The sequence below is a fragment of the Columba livia genome, chromosome 5 (assembly GCF_036013475.1).
Source record: "Columba livia isolate bColLiv1 breed racing homer chromosome 5, bColLiv1.pat.W.v2, whole genome shotgun sequence".
Taxonomy (NCBI): domain Eukaryota; kingdom Metazoa; phylum Chordata; class Aves; order Columbiformes; family Columbidae; genus Columba; species Columba livia.
The window spans coordinates 66,961,802-66,987,899 of record NC_088606.1 but is presented as its reverse complement, the minus strand read 5'-3'; the positions used below and the strand labels follow the sequence as shown (position 1 = coordinate 66,987,899).

Sequence of the window (26,098 nt, the reverse complement as noted above, 5' to 3'; positions counted from 1 at the left end):
ATTAAACATAGTTTTAGAAGCTCCTAATCTACAGCCAAAATGGATGTTAACGTTGTTGTTGTTGTTGTTATTACTATTATTATTAATTATTATTATTCTCAACCCCCATATCTTTTAATTACTGTTGTTGAGTTATGAATGAATTACTTGAACAAAGAGGTGTTTGAGTGAGTGGAGCACACACACAGAGAAAACTCTGCAAACAACTGTATGCAAAGTACTGTCAACGTCCAAGGTCAGTTAACTGGAGACAGATGTTTTCTTAAGCTGTCCTTTCTTTGATTTGGTGATATTTTGATCAACGATGCTTTTAGTTAAGAAAACACACGAATTTAGCATGTCAGGGACAACGTGGAAAATTTCAAGGACCAAGGACAACCTGAAGTTTGGGTAGTGATGGGACCATGAGGATGAACCTTATGGGGAGATCGCAGACCCTGGAGCATTCTGCTGTTTTCACTGGGGTACAGTAGGAGTTGGCTCCATGACTTGAAGGCAGGAATTACAGCTTGATGAGAGACGTTAGCAAATGTATTTAATAGCAGCTCTTGGCTCTATTCTCAAGCTGCTTTACAGCTTTATATTTTGGCACTGCAGGACATGACTGAGGTCCACTGTATGGCAAATGCACAATTTCCTGAGGTTAATGACTGATTAAAGGATCACAGGATGCTGATAGTGGTACTGTTTTCTAAGAAAGTCACTGAATATTTGCTGCAGAAGAGCTGCCCACAACCTTCCTTGGGTTTCTCTTCTGGATAACCCCCATATTGACTCAGTGGCCGTGGACACAAATTAACAGCTTACTTTACACAGTTCCTAATGGCCTATTAAGGTGTTCAATTATTAGGCCTTTCCATTATTTTGCCATCTCATTTAACCGAATGATGATCTTGCTAAGTCTTTCTTTCTGTTTATGTATATTTGTATTCACTGAAGTTAAGAAACAGCTCTCACAGGTAACCAGACCTTCCAAAGGCAGCTCAGAAAAGCCAAGAAGGACCAGGGCTTTTATTTAAGGGTGTGTTGAAGCATCTGATGTCAACGTGGAAGAGGAGGGAGCTATGGAAGGGTGTGTTCGGGCAAGGGGAGCCAACCAGCCCTAGAAGCACAGGGCGTGGCTTGGAGTAGGATGGTATAACGGGTAGGCTGAGATGGTTCACACTCTGTCTGGACATAGACCTGCCGAGCTTGGACTAGCAAATCTCAGCGCTGACTGCACACCTACTGGAACCAATGGCTCCACAGACTGGCTCCACCGGAAAGGAGACACAACCTGTTTCCACCTTTCCACGGCTTTTCACTTGGGAAGAGATCAGAACCCACAACGGCCGTGGCCAAGATCAGGAGCAATGGCTGGTGATCGACAGGAAGGTTTACGATGTCAGCAAGTTTGCCAAGCGACACCCTGGAGGCAGCCGAGTTATCAAGCACTACGCTGGGCAAGATGCTACGGTAAGATGTGGGAGGACGGTGGAGGGATGTGGGTCTGTCGTCAGGGCAGGATGACATGGTGGGACTCCAGTGGAGAGTCCTGGTGGTAGTTGGCACCGTGCTTGATGAGATAATGCAGTGGATGTGCCTGTGCTGTTCGTAAAATTGATCTTCTGGTTACCGTCAAGGTCAGAGTTACCTGTTATGTAGATTGTAAAGCTCTGTCTGGGCTCGTTACACCCTGTTGTAAGCAGTAATATCCACAGGCAAATGGAGGAGAAGAGGTCTTGAGCAAAAACGCAATTTGAAAGGAGGGAGGAAGAAATAAAATACAGGAATAATGAGAAAGCAGCAATATGACATTTGGCTGCAGAAGAGGAGGGAAAATTCTACAAACTATCACTATTTGAAAATAGGTTTTCCGGAGATTCCTGCAAAATTCTTTGATTTATAGATTTTCTCTAAAATAATTTGTTGCTTGTTGACAAAAGTAATAAATTCTAAGCAGGTCTCACAGGCTATTTGCTGAAAGCAGATACTGGATTTCTGAATAGTCAGAAATACGAGCATTGGAAACGTGAACAAGATTAGGGCATGAGCTAGTGATGTGGGAAACGCCGATTTAATTCTTGTCACGACAAGACTTTTTGACTTCAAAGAAGTTGCTTAACCTGCCTAATTTCTCAGGTTTCAGTTTGTGAAATGGGGTAGCGCTTCCCAACACACGGCCCAAAATGGGTCAGATGAGTTGTTTTTCACGTTTCGTTCCTTTCACCCCACTGGAAACTGAGGCAGAAAAATACCCGGTGTTCTCAAATGAAGGAAGACAACCTTTCTGAGTCTTGCTGGTTTTCTTCTCTAGCTTTTTAACTGGTAGATACAGCCTTGATGTAAAGAGAGGGTTGTGTGTCCGTTATGTAGTATCTACATAATGTGATGTGAGGTTGCAAACAGATAATTGAAGAAGGGATATTAATCCTGCCCATAATCTCCTGCAGTTTCCACTACTGGACTTTTATGAAATGAGTCAAGGAATACAGAGTTTATGGAATTATTTGTCCCCAAGCTGTGTCCTCCCAGCTTCTACACCCACCAGTGTAAGGAATTCTGGATCAAGATTGCGTTTAGATTATTGCACTTTATAGACACTGAGGAGTTTTAACCACAGTGAATTTGTCTGGTATGAATGAGCTGAAAGAATGAGCTTTGATCTTAGCTGTCTTTATTATTATTACAATAATATTACAATCTGTTTTTCCTCATTAAGCCTCATTATTACTTCTGTACATTTTCAACCTACTTCCTCATAATTTCATTCTTGTGTTATGAAAACAATGAATAATTTTCCCATCATTTTCTCAATGCTACTTATGATCTTTTAAAACTCTTTAAGCTGTTACCTCTTTCCCAAGGCAGTCTTCTATCATGAAACCTGTGCCAGAACTCTCTTTTTTGCTATGTATAGTTATACCACATCCCTTTGAAGACAGAAGGACCAGAACCACATGCGGTAGTCAAGATTGTGGGTACACTGTGGGTTTATGTTGCATTATAATGACATTCTTCTGTCTTACTCTCAAGTTTTATTCTGCTAATCTTTACCATTTCCCCCCCCAAGTACTCTTGACTACTCTAGAACTCATAATTATATAAATGTGGTAAGAATTTTTTAACTCTAGACTGCTTAATTATATATTTATGATGAGAAATGCTGCTTCTGTGTGGATCACATCGTAAATATAGACAATATGCATAGCAGAACATTACACTGATGTCAAATATTGGATGTTAGGTATGTTGCAGATGGTGGTCATTAAAGTTAATCTCTTGTAAGGTATAATCAGGTAGCAGGGAGGAGAAAGGCCAGGTTGCAGGACTGGGAGGCTTGTGTTTCTGTGATAAAAATCTGTGGTAGTGATATTGTGGATAGGAAATTCTGTTCAAAAGGGTTCTGGCTTCTGTTTCTAAGCTGCAATATGGATATTTACAACTTGAGTCAGCTTTAGAGCTCCTGGCAAGAGGGAGCTACGCAAAAATGTATAGAAAACTGTCGGCTGAGGGGCACAGGACCATCATGGAAAGGTTTCCCCAGTTCTCTGTGTCTGAACAGAGACACTGATTTGTCACTGTGACAAAGGGCCACTAGATACCTGTAGAAAGATCATCTGTCCAAGAAGCCACCTTAGCTCTGAGCTCCTCTAGACCAAAGTGCTCGGAGATAGACTGTGTCTGAAGAGAGACTCCAGGGGAATGTCAGACTGCACAAGGCAAGTCCTCTGTCCTCTTCCAGGGACTTAATCCAGTCCTGATGTGTGCAGAATTTTTTTGTATGTCATGATCCTTGATTTTCAAAGTCAAAATCAGCAAGTACTTCGCTGCTCCAACATTGAGGTTTTTGATATATCTGCTCTTTCTAAGAGACAAAAGAGTGTAGTCAGCCTCTTTACCTTTCCTCTGGAAAACTCAGTGAGGACATAAGCTAAAGGAGAGTCTTGGTTCTTCTGGGGTTTCATCCTTTACTCCAGAGTTGATATTTAATTTTGAATGATTCTTGGACAGACTTGTTTGTGTCACTAATGTTACCTGGTTCCCCAAAACATCCATCAGACTGAAAATGTACAGGGATGTAAGCGATGCCCAGTTAGCCCTTCTGTGTATGGACCTTCGGCATTTATTTCCCATGGCCCTTGTGTAATAAATGCAGGATTTTAAAATGTAATCCTTTTCTCCAAAGCATAGCAAAGAGAAACCTCATTCATTGGTGTGTTTTGCTGCTCCTGGGTCCCATCCATAGGGCAGGGCTGCTGGCTGGAGCCTTCTAGGGAAGGACTGCGCTGAAACAAGCCGATGAAAGAGCACGTTTGTCTCTGCAAAGAGTTTTCGTCAAACACTTTGATGTTTGTTACCAGCCTCGCCCAGGTACTTTTATGAAATCTAGTTTCTTGAAACCTCTCCAGCTTCCTTGGGCCAAGCTCCAGCTGATGACGAAGAACTACAGCAGCAACCGAGGGGGCTAAAATCCAGAACTCTCTGGACAAAGGAAACTGGGTTATGTATTATATCAAAGACCTGTAAAAAGTAGAGCTTCAGCATCTGGTGTTTAGTTACATACCCTTTCTTACCCCATTCCTTTGTGTGTTTCTCAGGATGCCTTCATAGCATTTCACAATGATAAGTCCCTGGTGAAAAAATACTTGAAATCTCTGCTGATCGGGGAGTTGGCACCAGATCAACCCAGCTTTGAGTCTAATAAAAAAGTGAGTGTCCTACAATCCAGCTGTGGGAATGGCTTGGGGTTTGGCATGGGAGGAGATGGATAAGAGACATAGCAGAAATAATTTTGGATCCAGCGTGCCTGACATTGTGCCATAGGCTGGGTGCTGGGGAGGCAGCTGGTAGCAGTCACGCATGGAAACATGCAATGTCCCAGAATCACTACAGCCACACCTGGCCGTGAGGAATGAGCCCCAGAGCCCCACATTCTGCTCAGTTCTTCCCACTGAGATGTCTCAGTTAGCAGAGCCTATCAGCAACTTGTTTTCCAGTGGCAAATAACCAAGATCTGTTATCTCGTGCTCATTTCTGCATAGAGACCCCTCTGATAGAATATCTCCACTGAGTTCTGTGGCAACACTGGAGTTCCTGGGTCTGCTATGTTGCATTTTCAAAGTAAACAGTCCATTAATACTCACTTTACCCACAGCAATCACTTCTAGAGGATTTTCGTGAGCTGCGCTGCACCATTGAGAAGATGGGACTTCTGATGCCAAATTACGTCTTTTTCTCCCTGATTTTCCTTCACTTTCTGGTACTGGATGCTGCATCCTGGCTCGTCGTCTGGTACTTTGGGATATCCCTGGTGCCTTTCCTGGTTGGCATTGCGTTCTTCACCATCGCTCAGGTAAACTGCTGACAGCTGTTTGACACTGCAGATGCATTTGGTTCTTCCAGATGGAGAGGACTGATGACATGTTCATATCCCAGTCATTGCTCTACTGCCTCTTCTTAGATCCTGTTATCTGTCTGAAGGCAACAAGCACGTTCCACATCATGATTTTGTTGGCTCCAGCAAATCTAGTTTTGCTGACAAGCTGCTCCCTGGGGTTGGTGAGGTGTTGTGGAGCTGGCAGTTTCACAAGATGGGATGAGCTGATCTAATCGCTTACCCCAGCAAAAGGCAGAATATTTCATTATCTACTCCACTTCTGGCTCCATGTTCCTTTTGTTCACTGTCTGGTGGCTCCGATGTGTTTCAGGTCCTTTATGAGCCAGTTACACTCACTAACCCTGAATAACTATCTGCTGGTTTAGTAAACTGAACCACAGAAGGGCGAAATACATGTCAGGGTTGATATAGGGAAGGAGGGAACAGGATTTTGTGGCCCTTAGGTGGGAGAAATTGGAGGGTGAGGGGAGGAAGAAAGCAAGAATTTTTAGTAGCACTGGAACCTTGGGTTTGCTCAGACATCCACGGAACAAGCACGAAGAAACCAGTTTTAAAATTATCTGTTCTATTTGCCTAATATCTGCAAACCATATACCCCTCAAAGAGAATCCTTGTATTTCCATGAGAATATGAAATGCAACGAAGCTATGGATTTGGAAATTCTTATGCTTTCTAGCTGGTTCCTTGGAAATTACATATTTGCGGTGGGAGCAAATGCAGTAACAGTCAAATTAATTGTGATGATGCTTTACTGCTTTCCCTTCAGCTGCTACAATAACATCAATATCTGACATTGAGTGGTTTTAGAGGACTGAAAGGAGGTTCTCAGTGTTGAGCACATAGTGTTTCTTCCCCAAACCAAAAGATGCACTCGCACCATGAAGTTACAGAGACTTTTGAGGCAAATCCATGCAATGCTGCTGTGATTCTGATTCCTCAGTGATCCTTTTGTCTTCCAGATCCAGATGGGCTGGTTCCAACATGATCTTGGGCACTGTTCTGTCTTCAGGAAGCCTCGATGGAATCGATTTCTGCAGATCGTTGTGATAACTGCTCTGAAGGTGATTGACTCATGGTGTGAATATTCTCCGAGGCTAATCTGGCCTATGCAATGAATGGGAGTGTCCCTACACAAAAATGATCAGGGTAACACCTCTGCTATGAGGACAGGCTGAGAGGGTTGGGGTTGTTCAGCCTGGAGAAGAGAAGGCTCCAGGGAGACCTTATTGCGGCCTTTCGATACTTAAAAGTGGCCGATAAGAAAGATGGGGATGGACTTTTTAGCAGGGCTTGTTGCAATAGGACAAGGGGTAATGGTTTTATACTAAAGGATGGGAGATTCAGGCTGGACACAAGGAAGAAATTGTTGACAATGAGGGTGGCGAGAGCCTGGCCCAGGTTGGCCAGAGAGGTGGTGGATGAACCATCCCTGGAGACATCCCAGGCCAGGCTGGACGGGGCTCTGAGCAACCTGAGCTGGTGAAGATGTCCCTGCTCATGGCAGGGGTGGCACTGGATAATTTCGAAGGTCTCTTCCAACCCAAACTATTCAGTGACTCTATCTTCATGCAGTATCACCTGTGAGGGAAGTGTAAGTGCGACCATGGTGGATAAATAGTGATGTAATCGTTGCTATTGTTCTGGTTTGAATGCCTGGTCTTCAACTTTTCCCGCAGGGAGCACCAGCCAGCTGGTGGAATCACCTGCACAACCAGCACCACGCCAAACCCAACTGCTTCCGCAAAGACCCCGACCTCAACATGCACCCTCTCCTGTTCAGCCTGGGAAAGTCACTCTCCGTGGAGGTGAGCATGGAGATATCCAGAGAAGCAAAGGTTTTATTGACAGAGAGCTACATCGTGAGGTATAATAATAACCCAGACCATGCCATTCTGCATGGAACTCATGATAATCCCCAAAGTGTTCTATTCTCTAACACAAGGTCTGCGAGTCTCATGTACCAGTTGGTTATTATAGTGCTTAGGCGCCAGCTCTTGAGAAGCAAAGTCTTAAAACCTGTGCTTAAGCGCTCTGTGTTGTTAGAAGAGCAGGGTAAGCACCTTGAAGGCAGGCCAAAGAGTGAGTCAGTCCACTTGCAGGAGTGCTAGATGTTGTTAGTGATCCTATAGACAGTGAGTCAGACATTCCCTCTCGGGCCTTTTGGCTGCGGGAGCTGTTTGGCACCTAAATCCCTCAGGACCAGTATAGCTGCTATGCATGAAACACGAGCGTAGCACATTACTTCTTAATGACAAATGTTGTGGCTTTCATAAAAATAAAAACCATGAACAGACCCTCCCTGATGACTTCTGCTATCATTAGGATAAATAAGACCTCTCTTGCTTTGTGTTTCCCTGGCATTTTACTCTTGGGGTGACGAAACGGCCTCTTTGTTAGATAACCAACCCCTTAAAATAACATCTCTCTTTTAACTGGTAATAAACAAAGAAACTACAGCTCTCTGAGGCATGTGGAAAATTCCAGCTCTGCTGTCTCAGAAAGACACCTGCAAAGATTGTTTATACAAAATACTTATTCATAGCAAACAGCTGCAACTGGGAAGGATTTTGTCGGTGGTCTTCTGAAAGATTATAAATATTATATATTAACAGGAGCATCTAGAGCAAGCTGGCTGTGATATATTGGGTTTGATAGAAATGAAAATGTAGGAATGAGCTCTCATGTCCTAATTTTAACAGAAAAGAGTCAGGGACACTGGGGCTTGGCAAAATGGATTTCAATGGTTTCGTTTAGTCCAGTTCATCTGTTTTGTTGTTTCAGTTTTGATCCAACGGAGATATCTTTGAGATGTTAAAGGTGTTTTGTTTTTCTCAGTAATAAGGGAGATACTTTGCTTTACCTGGAGATACTTTGCTTTACCTCCTTATTATTTTGTCCTTTGGAGAATCATGAGTACAAAATTTGCAGATAATACTAAGAACTCTGCTGTGCAAATAGTGAACAAATACACTGTGAAGAACTAAATGTATTGTTCTTTTTGTGAATATTTCATCTCTTTGTTGTTTCGTGCACTTGAAGGCAAAATATTCAGGAACAAAAAAGGTAGATGTCTTTATAGTGTATTTACTACTTGGATCTTGCAGTCATTTTAGGATAGCATCCAAATGCTTAGGTCATTTCTGGCCACTGTCTCCTCTATTACGCAAAAATTTGGGATGTTTGCATCATATCTCATCTGATAAAGGAATTCAGGTGTAGCACTCAGACCAAACACATCCTGCATTCATCACCCATCAAGTTTCTCGTCATAAGTTTTCATGTTAATAACCTGTCCCTGCCTGAGCACCGATAGTCTCAGAGCTCTGTGTTGAATATGTGGAATTGGTTAGGCTGGACTTCCATTACCATCACTGGAAACTTCCCATACAAAATTCTAATGACTTGTGAGCATTTTTGTGTCCTGCTGTGAGTTTGGGATCTCTTGGAAAAATAAGGCTCTGTTCTGACATCAGCAAAATGTTGCTATGTGGGTACAGGGGCTCAAATGAAATCTCTGCTTCTCTCTGTTGGTTTGGAACTCTCTTGAGTTCTTGCTTGAACATTTCAAGAATTAGAGACATTAAGAGGTAGTTCTTGATGTGCTCATTAGGCAGGAATAAGAAACATCTTATGAAGTGTCTCAGATCTCCAACTGTCTCATTACAACAACTTCTCATTTTTCAGCTTGGAAAAAAGAAGAAGAAGTTCATGCCTTACAATTACCAGCATAAATATTTCTTCTGTGAGTATCCCCGTTTCCTTGTAGCGCTGTAGAATTTTCACTTAAAAACCGTGACTGCATCTCCTCCCCAAAATCAAGGTTTTGTAGATGCTCCCATTGAAGTCACAGCTTCAGGAAGGTTCCTTCATGTTAAAGAAGGTTCACATGAGCAGGAATTACCCCTCGTTGCCTCTGTGAGGATTATGTAATGTTAGGTTAGATGGGATGAATCAAGTGCGAGCAGGAAAGGGATGGGAAAGAAATGAAGGAGAGATAGGTGAAAAGAACAACAGATTATGTGGACACATGAAAAGTCAGTGTAAATGGAAGATGTCAATGTTTTTATTCCACTGTAAGGTTTACAATGCAATGAAGTTATAAATATATTTGTTTTCAATTTTCAGTATTGGCCCCACTTGCACTGATACCCTTCTTCCAGCTCTCTGTATTCTACTTTGCAATCAAGAGGAAAAAGTGGTTGGTAAGCATTACTTTTATTGGCTAGACTCTCAAAAAATGTCCTTGCTGTGGCTTTATTTACCTTCACCTCAAGTGACTGTGGAATTTAAGGCAGAAAACACTGATTCTAGGCTTGCTGCAGCAGGAATGTAATCAATGGGTCCAGGGTGAATTTCTTTGGGAGAGGCTTTTTAGCCTCTTAGCAGCTGAATATTAATAAAAGTTAATAGAAAACTATCAGAGCTAGATATAGAAGGTGGGAGGGCTGTTTGCTGGTCTTTATTTACTGATGGTAAAGTGGGCACTGTGGGAATATTTCAGAGATAACACTCAACTTGGGGCAGAATGATGGTGTGGAGCTTTCTCTTCATAAATAAGAGATCAATAAATAAGAACATTTTCTATGCTGCAGTTCAAGTAAAGAGAAGCGGAGGAAGTTCATTAACAAAGGCTGATTTTGGTTTATTTTATTTTTGTTTTTACAGGAGCTGTTTTTGACAGTGTTGTTCAACATCCGAGTCTGTCTGATGTATGTTCCTTTGATGGGATTTAACAATTTCATGGTGTACTACTGGCTGGCCAGGTAACGTGCAGCACCCCCAGAGTCCCCTGAGCTAATATTTGTAAACAACATTCAGCTTTAACAGGAATAAATTAAAACTGGTCATATTTGCTAGTTTTATCAGAAATAAGCAGTCAGACCAAAAGGAAGAGCATAATTTTGGGGAGTGGTGGTGGTTGTTCAGGGCCATTCACAGCTACAAATTTAGTAGTTCTCAAAAGAAACTCCAAAAGTTATGAGGTAAAGGAATGGAACAGAACATCCTGAGTTATGTAAAAATGCTCTTTTGCTTAAGATGAGACTCAGTAAAGTGTTTTAATGGCAAATCTGGATGGGATTAGAGATATGAGAAGTGATTTTCTGTTTATCTGCCCAGGTACCTAGAGAGTAACTGGTTTATTTGGGTGACACAGATGAATCACATTCCAATGCACATTGATTATGATAAGAACAAAGACTGGGTATCTACACAGGTGAGAACCTTCTTTCTTCTCCAAGAGTGAGTTTGCTGTCCTGTAAAGATGACATCGTTCTTCTCTTAGCTTTAATGCCATGTTAATGAGGTTTATCCTTGCCATTCATTAAATAGGCATGCAATTCAGTAGTAGTCAAAACACTTCAAACTTTAGTTGGAAAACTGGATATCTAGATTTAAAAAACTCATTTTTTCACTGAAGAGTTTTGACACATTTTTGACACCACTTTTCCCTTCACGGTGTGAAAAAATACTGAGGGCTTAACAGTCAATCTCCTTTTTATGCCAACTAAAGAGAAGCAAAGTGGGACTGATACCTTTATTTTTTTACCCTATATGTTATAGGTTTACTGCAGATAAGAGAAAACTGGCAAAAGCTAGGTCTGATAAAAATGAGTCTATAAATACAATTTGACTCCCATCTATACAAGAGCTGGATGTCTGCATCTGAACACCTGCTACATTCATGGCAGAGAAAAAGCCATTTCTAGACCACGATTCATCTCACTCTAAAAAAGGCATCTAAATCAGTTCAGATGAACGGCACCAGGAAAATGTCCATTTTTCTCTATTGACACTGAAGTGATGAGCGCAGATGCAGATTTCAAACAAAAGGTGCCTAAATTAGGTGAGATGAAGCCCGTGGACCCAAATGTTTGTCACCACGTTTTGCATCTGACTCCACTGGTTGGAGAATACCAGAAGAATGTTTTTTTGTTTATTTATTGGGCATCTTCTCTTTCAATTCAAGCTAAAGATGTGAGGAAAATCTCTTCAAAGAATCCCAGTTGTGGATATGTGCACACCAGAGAAGAAATTGTTCTTTCTTGCTTAATTAACTTATATCCCAACAACCCATTTCAATCTAGACCTTGTTTAATTATTCAAGGCAATGATGGCTATAATTCCTGACACTAAACTGTCTTCTATGCTGTACAAGTGTGGGTAATAATTGCTGGAGTTTAATTATCAGACTTCCAGAAAGATAGATGCTAAATCATGTGTTTCTTAGGTCTTCTATTTTTTTGCCCTCTCAGCTCCACGCAACATGCAACGTGAACCAATCTTTGTTCAATGACTGGTTCACCGGGCACCTGAACTTTCAAATTGAGCACCAGTGAGTATGATTATGGGGAAAAGAGTGGGAATAACATGGGGCACTTAAAAGTGAGAAAGACCATGTGGTTTCACATGAAACCATCTCAGGAGCCCCTTTGTTCTCAGGGAGGGCAGGGAAATATTTTGGTGCTAGCAAAGCCTAACAATAAGTCTCTCATTCAATTTGCAGCCTTTTCCCCACGATGCCCCGACACAACTACTGGAAAGCAGCTCCTCTAGTGAAATCCCTTTGTGATAAGCATGGCATTGAGTATAAAAGCAAAACTTTACTGACAGCCTTTGTAGATATTTTGCAGTAAGTATCAATTAACAATATAGTTTTGCACTGTAATAACATGTGGGGGACATAAGCAGCCATTTCAAATCAACATCCATGGAGAGATCATACATGGACTTCATTTACATTTTTCTAAAGTTACTTGGAAATTTTAAAAAATTTCCGTTTCAAAGATTTGTTTTTCTTCCTTAAATCATCTCAACTCATTCTCTGTAGTCAGACTTTGCTATGAGATGCCCATGCAGTTCTTAATCAATTTTTTCCATTTACTTCTTTTTGCATCTAAACTAGAGTTTACTTGCCATGAAGGTGAACACTGTCTCCCCATAAGTGATGGTTTTAACTTTCTGTTCTTGCAGTTCACTGAAGGATTCTGGGGAGCACTGGCTTGAAGCATATCTGCATGGGTAGGCACTGGCAACTCTCCAAGGGAACCTCTTCACCAGACGACTGAATCATAGGTTGGTGTGGGCTGGAAGGGACCTTAAAGGTCATCTAGTTCAACCCCTTGCCATGAGCAGGGACATCTTCAACCAGATCACATTGCTCAAAGTCCCATCCAACCCGGTCCTTGAACACTTCCGCAGACGAAGCATTTACAACTCCTCTGGGGAACCCGTTCAAGCATCTCAGCACCTTCATAGTAAAGAATTTCTTCCTTATATCTAATTTAAATCTACCCTCATTCAGTTTAAAAATGTTGCCCCTTGTTCTGTCACTACAAGCCCTGGTAAAAAGTCTCTCTCCATCTTTCTTGTAGCCATCTTTCAAGTACTGAAAGGCTCCAATAAGATCTCCTCCTTACTGTTTTTGGCTCAGCAGATCAATGAAAATGGGATAGGACAAAGCAATTCAGGATACATTAGGACAGGGAGGATCTTTAAGGAATATTCCAGAATAGAAAACATAAGTATGTGAAGAACAAGATGGCCTGGAGTGTGTCCCCAACGCTATTGTACAAGTATGTGCACTGTTCGTGGATCGCATAGGGAGGCAGGTAACTAGATGCTACGTGTTGCACCTGTAATAGCTGGTTTGAATACAGTCCAGAGAGTCTGTATAGCATGTATTATTTATATGCATAAATATATGTACATATTTTAATTGAGTGGTGTCTGGGCTGAGTCACTTTCTAATGTAGACCAGCTATGCATAAGACCGAGAAGCCAAGGCACTGAGGAAGGATCTTTAGGGTGCTCTTGTTTTATTGGATTTTTTATACATTAATTTTTGTCTAAATGCTTACTTCCTCGTGATTCCAGGGACCTGTGAATACCTATTGGTTGTTAAGTAACTAATTACATTAATGGCTCTGTTCCTATATCTGGAAAATGAAATAAATCATACCTAATTCTATCATCCCATGTGGACCACTTCAACCCTTGCAAGCTTTCTCTTCCAGCATCCCCAAGAACCAGCTCCTTTCCTGGAACTCCGTCTAACCAGTTTTGTACCTGGAATTTAACTGTTTGACCCCAAGAAGGACCTAATCCCCCTCTGCTTGTGGTCAAGGACAGTTTTTGCCAGTGGAAAGTCTAATGACCACATGTCTAGAAGGCACAGGAGCTCTCCAAGAACTCTATAGGGTTTTGAGAGAGCCAACAAAATGAAGAAGCTAGGAGTAGGCCTATAGTAGGATATTTTCAAAGAAAGTGCTTTAAACTGTATGGAAAAGGTAAACTGTAAATGAGGAGACATGAACATGGAATAGCAGACAGAAGGAATAGAGAATGTGTGAAAGAACAAGGAGATGTGTGGGTATCAATTAACAGCAGGAAAAAAAAGAAGAGGAAAAAAAGCTGAGTGGTGATAAGATGGTTATTTGGAAAAACCGGAACACAGGAAAACCAAGAAATAATATCAATAACTATCAATGAAGCTTCTTGTCATGATTTTTAGATTGAAAGTCAATACCTGTATTAGAGTGTATGACCTCTGATTAATCTTACTGATTTTGCAAAGGAATGATGATTCAATGACAACATTTTCTAAAATCATTTATAGTTAATATGGTCCATTATGAGACAGCTGAGCCATACTGGCAAAACTTCTACTATATTCAGCTAACTGACCTAAAACCATGAAGGCAGCATTAATGGCAAATAAGTATATAATTTGCCTATGAAAGCAAAGACCACGTGGAAGAAAAGTGGTTCTTCTCCTCCACCATTCACATCCAGAACACTCTGCCCCAGCTTTCAGGACAAACCACCCAAAGGAGGAAAATGTGAAAGGTTTTGAAGTGAGATACCACCTTGAACAACATGGCCCATGAACAACATGACCCATCCGCAACCCACTGATGAGCAACTTCCACGTTTTATAAGCTACAGACAACAACACTCTTCTAGATAACAAATTCTATCAAGCCTAATGCACAAGGCAGAAGGAGTTTGAACTTTTTACTTTTGCCTTTTTTTTTTTTAAGAACATCCCCCTTTAATCTATTTATTTGTATTTTATGTGTAAGTGCAGGTACTAATAACACCGTCCTAGCTCTTTCCTAATAATAACTGACAGATGTCATTGAAACGGATGCTGATTAAACAAGTAGTTATTAAAAACCGCTTTGAATGTAATTTGAAAATCCCTTCCAACTAGTACCTGAAATGATTCTGTGCTCCCAAATCCAAGGTTGATTAGAATGGTGATATCCACAATGATGTGCAACAGTCATAACATTATAAGCATTTAAGTGTCTTAAGGTGAATGCAGGGATTTCTCTATATGCTCTATTTGGTAATATGAGACATATCTCAGTGAAGGTAATAATACAATTAAGGATTCCTGTTTTTTTACTGGTGAGACTTGAAACCTGTGCTGATTATATCCTGAGCCCCACTGAAACCCTCTATATACAAGAATGACACAAATGGTCCTTTCGGGTGTCAGTCGCATAAATCAAACTGATTACTTGTTGCATTCTACTCATTTGAATGTAGTAATTTATTGAGTCTGTCTTCTTGCAACTTCGTTTTAATTAAAAGGTTTCTAACTCTCTAATTGGTTCAATACTCCTCTGTGCTAATATTCATTTCTTTATCTATTTCATAAAGGTTATTATCAATTAATCTGCTTCTAACACTGTTTGAACTTCAAGGGTTCAGGGTAACACCCGATGAGAAGTTGGCAAACCACTTCATTTTGCATTTGCACTAATACCGAGGTCTCTAAAAACCCGATCTTAATGAATAATAATTGGAAATTGCCCCAACTATAACACTGGTATAGGAGGAGAAGAAAACGTGCCCAGTGAAAGCTTGTTCAACAGAAACATACATGGCAGAGACTAAGAACATTGAAATCCAGGCTTTGTACTTACACAGTCACCTGGAGACTGCAAACTTATTCATCATGTTTTTCAAAACCTAATGTTCCCTGAAATATAATATAGGCAATCTGGAATGCTTGGAAGAAACAAGGAAATACTTTGCAGAATCCTGCTTGTTTCAGGACTTTATACTGAGATTCTGTTAGTAGTGGTTTTACAAAAAGAGCAAAATAAATGTGGCAAAGTCACTGACAGTCATTTGGAATAGAATTCTGCTCATGTAAATACATTAATAGCGTGTCACACGTAGTAATGCAGAATGCTTTTTATTCTGCAGTAATCCTACGCCCAGCTTCTCACAGTCACTCAATGTTTCATTCTAATTGAAATAATGGAAACTAAACCCCTTGATCTTGTCCAGCTCGTACACCCAACTGTATCTGCATCCTTAAGGTTCCATTGCCTCACAGCAGCGATTTAATGTAACTTTAAATTCATAGTTAGTCAGCCTATCAGACAAAAATGTTGGTTTCAAAGGCATTACCTTTCTGAATGCTCAAGAGACTTTTGAGAAAGAAATACAATTAAAAGCCTACTAAAATACAGTCTTGAAGAAAGAAAATCAAAGCAAAACCACCCTCCTGGATCCTCCATTTCAATAATCTTACAGATAGGAGTAAATTTGAGAATGTGCAAGTCTACATCTTATGTCTGGAAATCTGTCTGGTTTTACACGACCAGAGTGAAATGCAATATTCCAGAGGATTCTTAAAATTGATGTGCAGAGGGAACTAAGTCACTTTTATTCATTCTCTTTCTATCCCAAACACCAAATCACTTCTTCAAGCCACTGTTTCCTTAATCTCTTCTTTCTAATTGGCTGATCGGGGTCACTTCTCACAAGTTTCTATCTCAAACTGGTAATGGACACTCCATCATCAAACACTTTACATACCTGATGATGTTTAGGTTTTTTTAATAAGAAATATAGGCAATATTTACAGTAAAAGGAGGAAGAACGCCATAAGTCGGTTATTTCTTCTTCCACTTCTTTGTTCTAATATTACACAACTCCAGTATTTTCCTCCCACCTCTCAGCTTTTCTCTCACTCACCCCTTGGCTAATTTTAATCATTGCCCCTTTAACTCTTTTGCAAAGGCATTTCCATCAACCTCTTTCCCACCTTCAACTAGTCAATATTTCCTCTCTCCTCACGATTACGTGGACTCCAGGCTTTTTACCCTGTAGGTTTGCTGAAAGATTGGAGTGATGCTGACTTGGTGGCTGTTTCTATGTATAAGTAATGTCAGTGCTGCTGCAGCAAATATTCTTCCACAAATCAAAAAGGATTCTGAAGCTTCGGGGTTATGGATAAGCTTGGCTGAACAAAGCTTATTTCATGGTGAAGGGAGGCATGTAAGGTTACATTTCCCTCTCCAAAATTTGTATCTTTGCTTTTGTTCTTCACTCAGCTTCTGTGTTTAGGGAGGCAATTGGATAAGATGGTGTGGGTGGAAGCTGACTGAAAGAATTTAGAAATGGAAAGAGCAACTCAATTTTCTACTGATGCCTCATTCTGTGGCAGGACCTCAGTTTAGCACCTGCCCTCTCTCCTTCCACCAAAGAATAAAGTTATTCCCATGAAAGACTCTTTCACTGATTCCACTTAACACCCACCCCTGCAAAAAACTTGCTGGAGTTCTTCAGTGTTACTGCATAAACTCTTCAATAATTGATTGATGGTCAACTTGTTGTCGACCAACATGAAGGCAATTACAATGCATACATATAATGCATATCCATTAACACAGTCAACCAGAAATAGAGATGATATCTACAATGAAGACCGATGACACAGGTGACTATATTTCATCTTACCACCTAAAATGCCATTTCTTCAGGTGTTGCCTATAGCTGGCTCCGTAGGTGTGTTCTGCTATTATTCTAAAGCTGTTTAAATGCTGAGCTGTGCTGCCGTGCATGTACAGAACCGCCTCAGCCTGAGCAATTTCATCTTATCACCCACCTAAGGGTGGGGTGTATTGGGTTTTCCTGCCTGCCATGTCCCCCAAGGGGCCTGATCCCACAGGAACACGACTGATATATGGACAGGACCGTGCTTTTCAGAGAACCTTGATGTTTGTTTTCTTTTGATTATAAAATAGAGCTGGAAGAGGTTGATCCTCCACTTTTTCATAATACAGTGATCATGTCACTGCACCAATATGGTTGTTTTGGCAGCGTAGTTGCTGAGCTTCAATTTTCTCCCTAGCAAAAGCAATTCAAAGCCATAATTCCCATCTCTCACCCACATATGGACAGGATGGGGACACGTTCCCCTCCCACAGTGCAACAAAGAGCTCAAGACTGGCAAAACTGGTCTCTCATTTATGGCATTTCTTGTCTGGTTCTCGGAATACTTCTGGGGCAGGAATTCAATCCCCGTTTTAGATGCTTTCTGCACCTTAGATTCAGTGGCTACTCGTGATTCCAAGAGCATTTTCCATGCATTGTAATTGCATTTATAAGACTGATACAGTATATAAGCTGTTGTCTTAGGCAACCTGGGCCCTTAAGTTGTATTTCCAAGCCTGTCCTTGCTCTAACTCCACAAGGGACTAGAAGATGCTGTGCCAGGACTGAGTCAACTGTTCAAATGTTGGGTTTTGCCATCCCTGTTGAGGAAATTGCCATTAAGGGACATGCCCTGTACACACACTGCAGCCTGAGAAGCACCTTGATGGGTCTCAGGTACCAAGAAGAAGCAATTTAAGACCAGGATAGTGCATCTCCTGCCCCACTTCTACACTCATTACTGCCACCTGGAATAACACAGTAATATGCCTTGAATAATAGAGGGAGAGTATTTGCAAGCAGAAATCCAGGACAAACTGGGAACGAGAACCAGAGACATTACTGGAGATCTTGCAGAAGCTTGTGCAAAATGAAGTGGTGAATTTCATAATGCTGTTGGGAGCATCTATTATGGTATAATAAACGATATCTTCTGCTATGCAGTGCTGATGGAATCACCCACAATTTAGACTCTGCAAGTTCAAGTTAGAGTCTGAACTAAGCCAATGTGTTAATTCCCTGCTCCTCAACAACGTGTTTCAGGCTGAATATGCCCAATTTTGCCTTATAGCATCTTCAAGAGCCAGTAATGGGTTCTTTAATGAACTGTTGAGGTCAAGTGGTCACCTGGACACAGGGAATAAAGTAGGGAAGAGGCCAGAGTGGTGGTCCTACGTTAACGTGATCTATCACACCATATAGGCATGCCTTTAGGACTGGCAGGATTATTGTACTGACAATGTGCATCACAGTGTTGCTAAATGCACTTCTATAAGAACAGCGAAATCTCTGTGCTTAATCTATGTAACTACAAGAAGAGCTAAAGATAAAGTCAGATATGCTCTCTTTGAAAGCTCCCTGTGCTCACAGGTCTTATTTCCTCCACACTTTAGCATGAGCTTAGAAAATGTTCTAAATAACAATAAAAAGTAAATGAATTCAATCAGCTCTTGCAAGTTAAAACCTGCTTTCACCACTGAAATTTTGCACATCAAAGAAACCAACAAACATTGCTAAAATAAAAGCAAAGAAAAGAACTAGTACTTGCTTTTCAGAAGGTGTCTGAATGCTTGAATTCTTTGTTTTTGTCCCAAGAAATAGCTTGCAAAACCAGGCTTGGAAGAGAGAAATAGTCAGAGATGATCTTTCTTCATGATTAAACCAAGTAGGGTCTCACCTGTAGCAGTAATTGGGTCTTTACAAAACCCAACCTCAGCTGCCCCTGATCCAAAGTTGATTTAATGGGGAAACCAAGCAGGATAATTAAGAGAATAAGACAATAGGAAGACACATTCTTTCAGAATTCTGTCAGTAATACTGTAATAACTACAGTATGATAAATACAGTAACAATTACAACACAGGAAAAGGTTGGCAGCTTCATAAGAAATCATGAAGCAATTCCTAACAAGGACGAGTTGGTTCCACAGTTTAAGACTCGGGTTGAATGTTAATCAGCAGAACATTTCCAGCTGGGAGCCTAATGAACTTCTGCTGCCTCTAATTAGACACAGAATGTTTCCCACTATACTCATCATCTCCTCCATGGATTGGAGGTTTCTGTTGTGGTACTTTTGTATCAGAATATGAATTATATCACTCTGCTTCAAGTATTTTTAATTGTGAATATGTTCCCATTTGGACTCTTGATCCCGTAAAGAAAGATGTTAAGAAGCATCTTATCATCTTAAGATGATAAGAGACATCAGAAAGATGCTATGGCTGAGGATACAGGAGGAAAAACGAGAATCAAGTGAAATAATATTTATTTATTTATTTGGTTGGTCCCTAAACTGAATCTGGCAATATGCTCTGAAACAAACAAACAAACCAACCAAAAACCTCCATTTCTTCTTAGAAGTAACAACTAACATTTGAAAACACACATACATACATGTGAAAATACGGTTTGGGGGATGGTTTAGGTTCCTAGGGGACCTAAATCTCTCCCTATTGACTGTCCCGTCCTTAAATGTATTTACCATTCTGGTTATACTATCTAAATACTTTAGTAGCCGGGTGGTTATGCTTAATGTAAGCAAATATGCTTGTCTTTGAGGTTTTGCTTTTTGTGATATGTTGAAAAGCTAGAATGTTGGAAGCGTTCTGGTGGAAGCATGTATAGTGATCCATACTGTCTTTTTGTGCCTGTTAATTGAGTTTATTAATTCAATGGTGTTGACATAAGGGTGTTCACTAGAGCTGTTATTCTAATCCAGGCTGGGTTAGACGTCAATCTGGTTGTAGTAGCAAAATGAAAAAAAGGGCAAGTTTTTTAGCACTGTTCCTTTCCCTTTTTTATTATTGCTAATTATGGAAATAAGGGCTGTATACGCTGCAACAATTGCCACCTACAGAAATCCACGTGACCTTAATTTTCACTCTGACCCTTAATTCCATTTTTGTGGACAGAATTATGCACGGCCATTGCATATCATTCAGTATGTAACTGGGATTTGCTCACATGGGCATTTCTCCCCATCTGCAACCTCTTATACCAGTGTCACACAGGCTGATTAAAGCTTCAGTTACCTGTAGTTATGGGGCTCGCTGGGACAACAGATGGGCATGAGGTGGCACAAGAGAGACCATGTGAGATCCAAGATTCCAGCCAGCCTGGTGTCCAAAAAATAGACGCCTGAAGAACAATGTAAAACCAGGTTCAATAGGAATTAATTACAATGTCTATTTTATTATCATATAGAGACGGAATACACAATGACTTATCCAATGTGAGAAGAAAAATAACAGCAGCTTTGGCCACTGATGCTGTTGCTGGCAGTGATTTAAAGGGCATCTTTTCTCAGGAATTACTCATTCCACTCCCACTGGGGGCTTTGAAATCCCACCCTCATGCCAGATGTCCCAAGTATTAGTCTCACCTTCTATTCCTCTTGAATTAGGAAATAACCTAAGACTGTTGCACTAGAAGCGGATTTACCAGGCTGCGACTCCTCAAGAAGCTGAAAAAGGATTTGTCTTCATTTTTTGACATTTGTTGAAGTGGTCATCAGAGCTACACACACCATGAGAACAAAAAAATCACTATTATAGTATCAATGCAAAAAATCAGCACTGCTTTGTTTCTGTGTGATTTTTCCTTCTCGCATATTTAGATAACGCACACTCAACTATAATATCGCAGCAGGAGCTTGCTTAAAAATAGAGAGCTATGCCATTAAAAAAGTGATTTCCAACTAAGATTCCCTGTGTTATTCCTGTTATGTCAGGGTGAGCAGAGTCAACCCGTTTTGGAATGATGAAGTTTGCGTTAGTGCCTGCTGGGATTTCTGCTGCCCCGTTTCAACACACCATCACGAAGCCCCAATTTGCTGAATCAGAAACGCTTTTACACAGCAGCCATGAGCACGCATGAGCAAAGCAAAGCAAAGCAGGCTCGTCCAGCTCGTAACAATGCTGATTAGAATAGCTTTAAATGTCAGCTGCGGGACATGAGCTGGAAGTTCAATATTGCAGCATCCCGAATTTGCTTAATGCACGGGGTGATGATGTAAACTGCTTAACCCTATGGATAAAGCTGCGAGCTGTGGGGGTGTGAAAATGAGAGAGATTCTCAGTGTACTTTTTGTAACACTTTTTTGCTAACTCACTACTTCTTTTCACTGCCCTTACCAACTTATAAGTATAATAGGAAATACCTTCAGTAAGAAGCTGTGACACGCTGGCAGCCAGCGAGATAAAACTCAGCCTTTGATCACAATGGTGTAGGGGACCATGTCTGAGTCCAGGTAGATGCCATCCATAGGTCTAGTTATCTGTGGGATGTTATTAATATTTCCTTTGCTGCTGCTTCTTCAGAACTGCAATTCTTGTGGAGCAGAAGATTCCTGGGAAAGGAATAGTATCTTGAGAAGCAAGGCTTTAAATATGATCGTAAAATATATGTTAATATATATTAACATTAATAGATCATTCAATGGTTCTATGATATTATATATATTAATAGATTAATAAATATTATATAAGCATTAATAGATTAATATTAATAGATGTTAAAAGCAAGGCTGAGGCATTACTGCTTCGTTTCTACAGACTAATATTAATATTAATTTTATCTATATATGTATACACAGACTAATATTAATAGATGTTAAAAGCAAGGCTGAGGCATTACTGCCTCATTTATACAGACTAATATTAATATTAATTTTATATATATATATATACACACAGGCTAATATTAATAGATGTTAAAAGCAAGGCTGAGGCATTACTGCCTCATTTATACAGACTAATATTAATATTAATTTTTTATATATATATATATACACACAGACTAATATTAATAGATGTTAAAAGCAAGGCTGAGGCATTACTGCCTCGTTTATACAGACTATTTGATTGCTCTCCGTGAGAGTGTAGTGGCTCTTTGGTTGCATGACCCAGGGTGTGTCTCTGTTCTTGCTGCAGCGTCTGAACCTGCTGACAGCAATATAATTCCTCTTGTCCCTACAATAAAAACTCCCAACATGTTTCCCACTGGTAGAGCTACCCTGGGGACAGGGCAAGGTTGTACGGCTTTAAATAAAATGTACGGCGAGGTAATCTAATCATAGAATGGTTATGGTTGGAGAGGACCTTCAGGGAGGATCTAGTGCAACCTCCCTGCCGTGGGCAGGGACATCTTTTGCTGGATCAGGTTGCCTAAAGCCCCATCCAACCTGGTCTTGAACACTTCCAGTGATTGGACATCAGGAGACTGTTGCTCATTTTTGTGGCCAGACTACAGACTTTGGTTTATTAATACCACAATTTTTAAGGTAAGAGCTCTACAGATGAAGAGAAAAATTAAGCAATGGCTAAAAGTTAAAAGTAACAGAACAACAGCAGTGTATGATCATCCCACCTATTTTCATGCATCAATCTTCATAATCATTTTGGGATATGGGAAAATGCTACATCCATTATAGGGACAGAAGACTCAACATCTGCATATAGACAATTTGAGTGCGCAATGAGTCACCTGTTTCCGTAATGTGATGGAGAAGGTCACCAAGGCCAAATTCCTTGTACCACTGGACCCTTTGTGAAAGCAAAAGTCCATATGGATGTGTCTGTTAATAGGAAGATAAGAGATTCAGCTGCAAAAAAGGTGAAAAAGAAATACAAACTGGCAAGTCAGAAACAGGTTGGAGACCTTTGAAGATGAATGTGCACTAGTAAGAGCAATGGGCTCAATCCCTTGTCTTAACGAGCGGTTGCATGGTGGGACAGCCAGGAGAAGATTCTAAAGCCTAACTCGATTTACCAGCACCTGAGTCTTTCTATTTACTTTGCCCTATAACTTGGAGTCTGAACTCATCTCCAGGCTGAACTTGTCCTTTGGGTCACTGTCCGATAGCTTTAGTGTCAACCTCATGAGAAACTGGGAGCAAAACCTACTTGCTCCAGATGCTGCCAAGCTCTTGTGCTTGCTGCGACCAAATAATGACTGTGGCCATGTGCTCCCCCCAGTGGCAAACGCGTCAGAATGAAAATGAGATGCATACATGCCTGGATTCTAATTTACAATCTCAAAATAAAAATTAAATTAAGTTATAAAATAAAAAATAATAAAATAAAAAGTAATAAAAAGTAATAAAAAGTAATAAAATAAAATAAAATAAAATAAAATAAAATAAAATAAAATAAAATAAGCAAACAAAAATAAAATAAAATAAATAAAAAAGTCCTTATTTATAGAAAAAAGAGTTCAGGGTGCTCAATAAGGTCCATGCAATCTCATGTTCTTTGTAGAGACTGAATGTGTGCCTGGCAGAAGCATTGCTCTTGTCTCAGATTTCCAGGTGTGCATTCTCCAGCCTTTCTTTGAGGACACTATTTCTAGACAATATGGAATCACAGTTTACAATCTGAAATTCCCTGATTTTGGAGCGCACTCCTCTGCTACCGGCTGCTTTTGACTTCCATTCAGGACTCAGCTGTTTCCATTAGGGCTTGAAGTCAAATCAAGCTTTTTTTATTATTATTATTTACAAAGTGCTTTCCAATGAGTGCCCTGGCATGATTGCAACAGGAGGAAATTTATTTGCATTCCGAAGTTTAGAGGGTCAGGCTCTCTCAAGGATTAAAACAGGAAAGGATTGGGAAAAATAATCCAAGATTGCCTCCTTGTGGTACTGAACTGATATTACACCTGGAAACGGGCCACTTCTTGCTTCTGTTTGTATGAATTCCTCCCTGTTTGCTGCTGAGACTGAACAGTGGAGTCCACAACATATAATTTAGAGCATCCTTGGTCTTTTAGGACTTGATTTCTGATTTTGGAGACTCTTCATGCCAACCAGCATCGTTCAGCCACGACAAAGACAGAATGCGGCTTTGCTTGATAATATCCAATAGTACAATACAGGGCTCCTTCATTGAAGTCCTGTGTTCAGAACAACGAAATGCTACCAAAAAAAATGCAGAGACAATATATTGATATATAAAAATATATCTTTCTACTGGGTCATTAATACTATCATTTGTTCCAGACGCATTTGAGAGGGTGGTTCCATGGTAAGAATTAATTTATGGCACACTGGAGCTATTCAATCAAAGCATTGTTCTATGGGTAAAAGAACCCAAATCGTCTCCAAAAAAATACATTACAATAGACCTGAAATATAAGGACTTGCAGGGGAATATAAGGGAAATGCTCCTGAAATGGATAAGAGCTTTTCTCCTTGAGCAGCCCCCTCCCCTGGATGAAAAGGAACCTCATCCTCGGGCAGTTTTATTATTTGAGACTCATGGACTTATTCACCGGCAAAGCTTCAGCTTGTATTTTGTATTCTTTCAGCAATAAACAAACCCAGGTATAACCAAAAGTAAAAGCAACACCAGGTTATGGACTTTTACAAATGATTTCTGAATTACATGATGTTATCAGTCTTCTCAGGAAGTAAGGAATTTTGCAGTCAACAGCTGTAATAAATAGATAATAAGTATTTAAATAAATATATATGATAAATGAACAACAAGTCTTGCAGAGCCTCTTATTCCCATCCTAAGAAAATGCAGAGTACAGAAAGCCGAATTCTGCACTTGTTGTTTAGAAAGGGTGATTGCCTGAAAGCCATTAAAACAGAAGAAATCTGAATTTTGCTAAAAGGATTCCATTAAAAACCCTGCAAGATCTTTTTCCCCAAGTCACAAACCCCACAGTGATGTGTGGGGAGGCCACATGCTGGGTGTGGTGCTGGCTGTGGCCACTGGAAAATATTGGTTTGCAAGTACCTCATAAAAGAGAGAGAAGATGAAAACACTAATATTGTTCATGGGTTAGTGTGTAATAACAGTATATTTGGAAGTCAGGACTACACGAGACTTAAGATTTACAACTCTGAGCCCCAAAGTGTATATTTAAAGCAGCCACTCCAGCTCCTGCGCAAGAAGATGCTCTGCATCTTGTTCTTTAAATGAAATTGACTCACAGTTTTCCAACAAGTCTCCAGTTGATGGATGGGAGAACTTGGCAGACACTTGTCTACACACCTTGCTTGCCTACAAGCCTAAACAAGGTGGTTTAGCATCCTCACCTCATTCAATTACTGTTGCTTTTCAACATGATGTGAAGAAAGGAGCAATCAAAAGGCCTGTTTCTCCAGCACCTTCTTTTTTGACATAGTTTGAAATACTATAAGGAGTTTGCCAGTGTCCAGGAGGACACGTCGTCTTTGCGGAAACCACCTTGGTAACCACAGAAGATGTTCTTTGCTATCATCAGCTTATGGTGCTTCATTTTTTGAGGAGGAGAAACTCAAGGTCTGGAGGACAGATCAGAGTCCTCAAGGCCCCTTCTGCACAAGACTCCTTCAAAAATTCTTCTCCAAGACATGGAGTATGCAAATATCTACATGGTTTCTTATACAAGTCGCCTCTTCTTTCAACCCATCTTGCAAAAAGTGGAAGGGGATTTGGTCTGACAGTAAAATCTTGATGTAAAACTGTAGTAAACAGCAAGACACAGACAAAGAATCAGCCAAGCCAAGGTGAATATTCACTTATTCTGCCCATTTTCAAATTCAAATAAATCTACAGTCAAGGATATGACTCCACTCCAACATGCAAAGTTAACAGAAGTCTCAAGAGGGAGCACAATGTTTGGAGTATGGAGTTGGAGACTAAATAACAGAGCCTAGTTTCTCGTAACTTTATTTTCCTCAACTGCAAGTTCAAGTGTTTTTTTCCTTTTAAATCTTTTTAAAATGGTTGTTAGTTTGTCTCATAATAACTGAGCCCTCAGTGGAGACAC

General features: G+C 40.3%; 1 protein-coding gene across 3 annotated transcripts; it reads left to right on the top strand.

The window, feature by feature from the left end:
- The first annotated feature begins 300 nt into the window (after positions 1 to 300).
- On the top strand, positions 301 to 14,996 carry LOC102098790 (acyl-CoA (8-3)-desaturase). 3 transcript variants are annotated; one of them, XR_010473179.1, is made up of 13 exons: positions 301 to 1,455; positions 4,581 to 4,691; positions 5,138 to 5,335; positions 6,340 to 6,441; positions 7,057 to 7,185; positions 9,065 to 9,122; positions 9,506 to 9,582; positions 10,046 to 10,143; positions 10,499 to 10,595; positions 11,635 to 11,714; positions 11,886 to 12,011; positions 12,353 to 12,454; positions 12,816 to 14,996. XR_010473179.1 is itself a non-coding variant. In XM_005511041.3 (12 exons), the coding sequence occupies exons 1-12, from the start codon at positions 1,237 to 1,239 to the stop codon at positions 12,402 to 12,404; spliced, it is 1,347 nt and encodes a 448-aa protein (XP_005511098.2). In that variant the 5' UTR covers positions 308 to 1,236; the 3' UTR covers positions 12,405 to 14,996. The 3 variants fall into 3 exon arrangements, 1 of the variants encoding a protein (XP_005511098.2); XR_010473178.1 differs by having other exon boundaries at positions 12,754 to 14,996; XM_005511041.3 differs by having other exon boundaries at positions 308 to 1,455; positions 12,353 to 14,996.
- Positions 14,997 to 26,098: the final 11,102 nt, after the last annotated feature.